Raw genomic sequence first — 8,437 nt, 5'->3', positions numbered from 1 at the left:
TAAATCCCATTAAACATCCAAAATAGATAATATAATAGCATGGAACAATCAAAAATTATAGATACGTTGGAGACGTATCAACTACTTATAACAAGACTTCTCCCATGTCCTCAGGAACAAACGTAACTACTCACAAATCATATTCATGTTCATAATCTGAGGAATATTAATATGCATAATGGATCTGAACACATAATCTTCCACCGAATAAACCAACTAGCATCAACTACAAAGAGTAGTCAACACTACTAACAACCCACAGGTACCAATCTGAGGTTTTGAGACAAAGATCGGATACAAGAGATGAACTAGGGTTTGAGAGGAGATGGTGCTGGTGAAGATGTTGATGGAGATTAACCCCCTCCCGATGAGAGGATCGATGGTGATGATGATGGTGAGGATTTCCCTCTCCCGGAGGGATGTTTCCCCGCCAGAACAGCTCCGCCGGAGCCCTAGATTGGTTCCGCCAAGGTTCCACCTCGAGACGGCGGCGCTTCGTCCCAAAAGCTTCCTTCTGTTTTTTTCCAGTGCAAAAGACACCTTATACCAGAAGATGGGCATCGGGGGGCTTCCAGGTGGCCCACGAGGTAGGGGGCGCGCCTAGGGGGGTAAGGCGTGCCCTCCACCCTCGTGGATAGTGGGTGGCCCCCCTCTGGTGCTTTCTTCGTCCAACATTTTTAATATATTCCAAAACTGACTTTCGTGGAGTTTCAAGACTTTTGGAGTTGTGCAGAATAGGTCTCTAATATTTGCTCCTTTTCCAGCCCAGAATTCTAGCTACCGGCATTCCCCCTCTTCATGTAAACCTTGTAAAATAAGAGAGAAAAGACATAAATATTGTGACATAATGTGTAATAACAACCCATATTGCAATAAATATCAATATAAAAGCATGATGCAAAATGAACGTATCAGCTCTCTGCACGGCGGCGAGGTTCCGTGAAGGTGGAGGTAGGGTGACAGCGGTCGCAGGGCGGCGGCGGCTTGGCCAGCTACCATGCTCCAGCGTAGCGTGGGGACTTTGTGGCCCCATCTAGGCCAGTGGTGGCTTGGGCCCGGCCGAGCTAGTGGTGGCCTGGTTTGTCCCGGATGTCGTGTCCGGTCAGCTTCCGCTTCGGCGGTGGTGGCAGACCCCTCCCGTCCAGCTGTTTGCTGGTGTCCCCGGGTCCGTTGTTCCCTTGTTCCTCCTCTTGGCCTCATGCCGATGGCCTCAGGTTGGCGACAAGGTGGATTCCAGGACCGTGGTGACGCACATTGGTGGGCGGTTGGTTTGGTGGAGCACTCGGATCGTCCAGGGTGGCGAGGGTTGGGGTCGGTAGAAATACCTGTCAGCTCATCCGACATCGATGTGGTGGCGCCTGCGGGCGCCGGCGTTCCTTCCTGAAGGGCTTCGGGTATAATCCTCTCCTCATTGCCCTTCGCATACAGGGGGAAACCCTATGGCTTGTCCGGGCAGCAGCGGCGTCGTCGTCGCTTTCCTTCCTAAAGGTGTTTCTCGGTACGCAATGCTCTGGTGTGCTTGGTGCGTGGTGGGAAATCTCCGTCGGGCGCAACTGTTATCAATCTTCTTCATTTCGTCAAGCTGCCGGCGTCGGCATTTGTTTCTCTTTCTTCGTGTTTTCCTTTGGGCTTGGTTGTGGTGCGCCCCAACATGCTTGTTGTATCGTGTGGTTGCTTTATAATATAAAGCGGGGGGGGGGGGACCTTTTATCGTCATACATGGTTCAGTTTGCAAAGCGTAGAGCTATGGGCATGTCTGGTTACATTCTCAGGTAGGGCCTCGCTGAGAGCACAAAAACGAGCAAGGCTGAGCTAGGCATGGTTTCGAGAAACGAAGCAAAAAATGATGTTGTCAAGTTGTTTGTTTGCCTGCATATGGGGTCACTGCATCCCCTACTTGATGACGAAGTCGACGACGTGGACGCGACGATAGTCGCAAATGCCTCCAGGATAGCCTGATGCGCGGTAAAGTGGGCAAACTTGAGGTAGGGACACGACTCATAGAAGTGTGCGTGGAGGAGGTCGACGAAGGCAGCGTCGAGGAGGGAGCTGTCCGGCTGTGGGCAGAAGCGGAAGACGCGGCGGGCTAGGGACTCACCGAAGTAGGCGGTGATCTTGCGCATAGTCCCGCCCTAGGACGCGGCCAACAAGGGTATCTACTTCACCGCACCTCCGCGGCCGACACGTTATCCTACTGCACAACCTCCTGCGTGTCGACCACAATGACCGGCAGAGCGGCCGCGACCGGTGGAGCAGCTAGCCTCTACCACCGAGCTCCTGGTGCCCCCACCGCCGAGAGGCGACGACGTGCTGCTGTCGCTAGTGCGCATCCATTTAATGTCCCGCACGGAGTCAGCGAACAATTCGGCCGTGACGGCCGACGAGGGGATTAGACTCAGAGCGTAGGTGCTGCAGGAGGAGTCGACTGAAGATACATCTCCAATGTACCTATAATATTTGATTTTTCCATGCAATTATATTATCAATCATGGATGTTTTATATGCATTATTATGCTATTTTATATCATTTTTGGGACTAACCTATTAACCTAGTGCCAAGTGTTGTTTTTTTCCTTGTTTTTGACTTAAAAATCAATATCAAACGGAGTCCAAATGGAACAAAACTTTTTGATTTTTTTTCTTGAACCACAAGACACCCTAGAAGCTCCGGGAGGAGGCTAGAATGGCCACAAGGCGGCGACAAGCTCAGGGGACGCACCCCTAGGTGGGGCTCCAAGCTTGTGCGCCCCTGTGGCTCCCCTAACCCTAATCTTTCTTCTATAAATACCAAGTATTCCCCGTAGATCAGAGTGCACACCAAAAATACTTCTTCGCCGCTGCAGGCTTCTGTCCTCGTGAGATCCCATCTTGGGGCCTTTACCGGTACTCTGTCGGAAGGGGATTCGATCATGGAAGGCTTCTACATAAACCTTGCTACCCTTTCGATGATGTGTGAGTACTCTACCATAGACCTACGGGTCCATAGCTAGTAGGTAGATGGCTTATTCTCTCTCTCTTTGTCTTCAATACAATGTTCTCCTCGATATTCTTGGAGATCTATTCCATGTAATCTTATTTTGAAGTCCGTTTGTGGAGATCCGATGAATTGTGGGTTTATGATCAGATTATCTATGAATATTATTTGAGTCCTTTTTGAACTCTTTTATGCATGATTTATATAACTTTGTATTTCTCTCCTATCTATTGATTTGGTTTGGCCAACTAGATTGATTTTTCTTGCAATGAGAAATGTGCTTTTTAATGGGTTCAATCTTGAGGTGCTCAATCCCAGTGACAAAAATGGACATGATACATATTTGTATTGTTGTCATTAAGGATAAAAAGATGGGGTTTGTTCATATTGATTGGATCTATCCCTCTACATCATGTCATCTTGCTTAAGGCGTTACTCCGTTCTTGTTAAGTTAATACACTAGATGCATGCTGCATACCGGTCGACATGTAGGCAGGAGTCGGTCTACTTGCCTCGGACGTGATGCATATATACATGATCATTGCCTTAGATATCGTCATAATTATTCGCTTTTCTATCAATTGCTTAACAGTAATTTGTTTACCCACCATATGCTTTCTTTCGAGACAGAAGCCTCTGTGAAAAATATGCCCCCGGGTTTATTTTTATCATATTATTTTCAAATGTACAAAATCAAAAACCCAAAAATACCTTGTAGAAATTTATTTACTTTTATCTTATTTTGCACTTTTACTTATCTTCTATATCCATCTCTATCAGATCTCATCCTTACAAGTAACCGTGAAGTGATTGACAACCCCTTTATCGCGTTGGGTGCAAGTATTTGTTTGTTTGTGTAGGTGTGATTATTTGAGACTTATGTGTCCCTCCTACTGGATTGATACCTTGGTTCTTAACTGAGGGAAATACTTATCTCTACTTTTCTGCATCATCCTTTTCTCTTTAAGGCAAAAACCAACGCAAGCTCAAGAATTAGCAACCGAGGGCGGGAGATTGAAGTAGCCATCGCCCGTGACGGTGGAGGAGTTGGTGGCGTTGAGCTGGCCGCGGCCCGCTGCGGGTCCTCGAGGAGGCCCATGAGTAGCTCGACTGCTCGAGCATGGCGGTGACGGGCTCCTCAGCAGGCTCGCACGCGGCGAGCGCTGCGGCCCTGACGTTGAGGTGGGCCCGACTGCCAGATACGGCGCGCGAGCGTGCCAGATTGGCGGTGTGGGCAACGATAGAAGAAGGAGATGACGGGATAAGATGATTAACTGCTAAGACGTTTCCAGCGAGCGACCCACCCGTGATTCCTCACATCGTTCGGGCCTGGCTAGCTGGAAACTGCCAATTCGTCCGTTCCCATCGAGTCAGACCCAAAGGTGCTTTAAGAACCGTGCCATCCAGACCCAACAGTACATACGTGTAACCAAACAGCCCAACATCAAAAAAATGTCCATACAGTGCCTGGTTGGACCTAATGCATGCAACCAAACACGTCCTATCTGTCTCACCCATTGTTTTGTTAAATAGGTTGTAGAAGTATTTCTCTTCCTATTTTTCCATGAAAAAGAAATGATTTTGTTTTAGTTGCTAATATTTCATTCCTTAGTACTAGCTATTGATAGAAGCACACCCAAGAATTATAGAAATCTTGCATTGATGATTGAGGAAGAGCCGCACTGAGCATGTTTACCGTCCCCGCAAAAAGAAAAAAAGCATCACTTGACTCCCGTCCCGTTGCATTGCACTGGTCCATGAGCTAGAGACATTTCTTCTGTTGCAATTCACGGACATGTTTTCTAGCCATAGTCTAAATAGTTAAGTGCTAGCTTAAACACTGAAATCCACTAAACGTTGCAAAGCAACATCAGATGTCCCATCTTCATCAGTACACTTGCTCATGGCATGCCTCAGATCTTTCATTCTTTCCCTGACCTCTTCACCTTCCTTTCCTTCCATCAGTCTTGTGATGGCCGCCTGGACGCCCCCTCTCTTCAGCTGGTTCTCCACCTCCACCCTAACCCCCACCTTCCACACATCACACACATACCTGCTAGTGCCCATCTGATCGCTGGACAACGGTCTGCATATCATCGGCACGCCTTCGGATATGCTCTCCGTCGCCGAGTTCCAGCCGCAGTGCGTGAGAAAAGCGACCACAGACGGATGCTTCAGCACCTCCTGCTGCGGAGCCCAACTGACTACTCTACCTCTGCTACCTATCTTCTCTTGCAGCTCTTCAGGGAGCGCGCTGAGCTCACAGCCGTGCACCAGCCCCGGCCGGACCACCCACACGAACGGGCGCTGGCTGTCGGCCAGGCCCCAGGCCATCTCCAAGAACTCGTCTGTGTCGATGCCCACCAGGCTCCCAAAGCTCACGTAGAGCACAGAGTTTGGCCGTTGTGTGTCCAACCAGTCCAAACAGCTGCGATCTTCTGTCAGTAGGCTGCTATGGACGGATAGAGACGGCGTCATCATGTGCAGAGGGCCGACGGCGAACACCGGGCGGGCGATCTCGCTGCGGATCCTCTCGATCTCCATGCCCTCCATGTCTTCGGATGTGTTGATTATTAGGCCGGATGATTGCCTCACGCCGGCGACGATGTGGGCGAGGAGATCGGCGTACGCGAGGTGTCGAGCCATGTCCATCACGCGATCCAAGTCTCGTACAAGGAAGGGGGGAAGCTCCTCAACTGTAGTGTTGAAATTCGACTCTGTGGACAGGAGAGATGGGGACAATCATTGAGTATATCACAGATCAATTTGAGTACGCAATATTTATTGCTGCTCTAGATCACGGACTAGGCACACACGCACGGACATGGATACACACACGACTACACGAGCTATGCAATCGAACAACAAACACGTGCACTAGATGATGGATTCATCTCCCGTCTGTTTCTTGAGAGCTGGATCCGACAAACCGCACATGACTGGTTGGCTATTGGGTGGGTACAGTTTCTGAATCCAAAACCTTATCTTCGACCATCCGCTTCATATATCCATGCCATGTTGTATTTTTCTTTTGCCGCGACATGCATGTCAGGTTCCACACTTTAAAATTCAAGTACAGCTTTTTAGACGGATAAAATGCAAGTACTTGTACTGGCTAGATCTAAGTTTTCCATCGAGCACCATGTTACTACTAAGATCATGCTAATGGTAATTCAGATCTAGCTCTCGCAAAACAAACAAACAAAAAGGTAATTCAGATCTAGCAACGCCGGTTAATTGTGTCTTTGTTTTCGGGAATGGACATCTGTAATGTAAAATTGTAAATAGACTGCGGATATCATTCGGTTATAATTTTCTCTTGTTCGACAAACTGAAGAAAACTAGACCTCCAAACTCCAAACAAAGAAGACAACAATGGCAATTTGGTATATACCCTGCGTACCTTGGACGGGCAAATAGCCCTTGTGGCACAGGCTTGGGTACGCCAAGTACACCAGGAACCTGGCGGCGCTGCTGGTCATGAGGGCCAGAGCGGCCACGCCCAGCTCCCTGGCCACGGAGAGCGGCGCGAACCAGTCGACGTCGGCGACCACGAAGGCGACGTGGCCGTCCTCCTCCTCTCTAAGGGCGCCGGCCAGGTAGTCCCGGAACGGCGCCGCACAGTTCTTGTTCAGCGCGAAGACGAACGACGCGATGTCCTCGGACGCGGCGAGCTCCGGCGGTATGCTGTCCGGGATGGTGACCAGGCGGTAGTCCGCAGGGAGCTTCCGGCGGTCCGGCGCGCGGGTCTCCGGGTGGAGGATAGTGACCGCGAGGCCGCGGGAGTGCAGCGCGACGGCGAGGCGCAGCATGGGGTTGATGTGGCCTTGGTATGGCAGCGGTAAGAGGACCACGCGGCGGCGGCCGCGGTTGGTGCTGCTGGTTGGGGCCATGGTGATTGTGTTGGGCTGTGAGCCTGTGAGTGCGTTGTGTGGAGGAGGAAAGCTTTGCTTCTTTGTCTCGGAGAGAGATGCTGTCCTCTCAAAAATGTCAGAGCTAGTTTGGTTTTTGTACAGAGCTGCACATGGCTGGTGAAATGCCTTTTCAGGCCTGGACGTACTACTAGGATTCTCAATGCTTTTTTGCGTGGTTAGGAAGACCAGGCGTAACACCCGCCAAAAAACAAAAAGAGAAGGAAGACCAGGGCGAAAAGTGTATGGTTCCTTTTACGAGAGCATAGACCCGGAGTACTACAACTGAGCCCCTGCGTCGCCCTTCGTGGCGACACGAGGGAAACCCTAGATCGAGCGCCCGCAACCCCCCCTTCTTCCTCCCCCACGGCTCGCCGCCACCGGAGGAGCGGCCGGCGAAGTCCGCGCCGGCTCCACGGAAGGTGGCGGCGGGGCCCTTTTTCGTTCAACTAGCTAGCAAGGCACGCGGCGAGAGGCTGCTGCAACGGCGGCATGGGGCAGGGCCATGGCGGCGCGAAGCCCGCGTGCTCGCTAGGAGGCCCTGGCCGGCGCGCCGTGGCGCGAGATCCGCGCGGCTAGAGGCTCTGTGGCGGCAAGATGGGCGCGGACGGCGCCCCCAGCGCGGATCTGCTGGGTGGCCGCCTTGGGGGCTCCTGGGTCTGCGATGGCGCGAGATCCGCGCGGCAAGAGGCGCCAGGAGGTCGCGGTGGGTTCGCGGAGTGTGGAGGCTAGGCGTCAGGGCTGTGAGGGACCCGCAGTTGCCGGAGCTGATCTGGTTTCCAGCAGGCCTGCCGCCAGTTGCTCGTCGCCCGACGGCGTCTGGATGGTGGAGGTGGTGCCGGCGGATGTTGGTGGGCTCCTCCCTTCGAGCGTGCTCACGTCCGGCTCCTGGAGCAGGGGCGCCGTCAAGCCTGGTGCATGACGAGTCTCAAGCAAACCAGATCCAACAGGGACGTCTGGTCCTTGCGCGCGGCGGTGCGGCCCCGTTGCTTTTGGCTTGGTTTTGCCCTGTTCCGGCGCGCGGCGGCGCGGGTCGGTCTGTTTTGGTCGGGCATTTGTTTTCCTGTTGCGCTGCAGTGCAATCTCTCGCCCAGATCTGCGCATGGAGGCAGAGGACGGCCATAATCGACTTGGTTCGCCCAGGTCCTGCGTGCGGCGGTGTGGACTGGTCAGGGTGGCGTGAGCTCGCTGGGATTCTGCGTGCGGCGGTGACAATGTTCGTGTTTGGTAGTGTGTGCTTGGTCTTGCTCTGCCCAGTGGCGCTTGGTTGGTCTCGGATCCTAGATGGCTGGTAGAAGACTCGGCTCCGGATGAAAATCCTGCATTGACTCTGTCGATGCCAACGGTAACGGCATCATTAGATGTCGTCTTCTTCCTTGGAGGTATCGTTGTGGAGGTCGTTGCTCTTCCTACCCCATGGCTGAGGTCTCCGGGCGAAAGCCTAAGATCTGGCTCAGTCAGATCGGGTGATGATGATGTCCTCAACATCATTTCCTCCTTGGAGGCGTCGTCTTGGAGACCTCAACGATGGATTCCGATGGTGTGCATGGTT

At 52.1% G+C, this 8,437-nt stretch overlaps 1 protein-coding gene across 1 annotated transcript; it reads right to left on the bottom strand.

The window, feature by feature from the left end:
* Positions 1–4,617: 4,617 nt before the first annotated feature.
* On the bottom strand, positions 4,618–6,995 carry LOC125519034 (DIMBOA UDP-glucosyltransferase BX8). Its single transcript, XM_048683916.2, has 2 exons — positions 6,378–6,995; positions 4,618–5,691 (listed from the first exon to the last, which is right to left on the bottom strand). Exons 1-2 carry the CDS (start codon positions 6,865–6,867, stop codon positions 4,808–4,810), a joined length of 1,374 nt encoding a protein of 457 aa, XP_048539873.1. The 5' UTR covers positions 6,868–6,995; the 3' UTR covers positions 4,618–4,807.
* Between the last annotated feature and the right edge of the window lie 1,442 nt (positions 6,996–8,437).

This window comes from Triticum urartu, chromosome 7A, assembly GCF_056163025.1.
Source record: "Triticum urartu cultivar PI428250 chromosome 7A, HENAU_Tu73, whole genome shotgun sequence".
Lineage (NCBI taxonomy): Eukaryota > Viridiplantae > Streptophyta > Magnoliopsida > Poales > Poaceae > Triticum > Triticum urartu.
The sequence above is the reverse complement of the archived record's forward strand: the minus strand, read 5'-3'. Positions and strand labels throughout refer to the sequence as shown.

What these genes read in the sequence shown, in the direction of transcription:
- LOC125519034 (XM_048683916.2), bottom strand. Translation starts at nt 6,867, where the DNA reads ATGGCCCCAACCAGCAGCACCAACCGCGGCCGCCGCCGCGTGGTCCTC. An exon ending in GGGCTATTTGCCCGTCCAAG is followed by an intron (nt 5,692 to 6,377) that starts GTACGCAGGGTA and finishes TCCTGTCCACAG; the next exon opens with AGTCGAATTTCAACACTACA.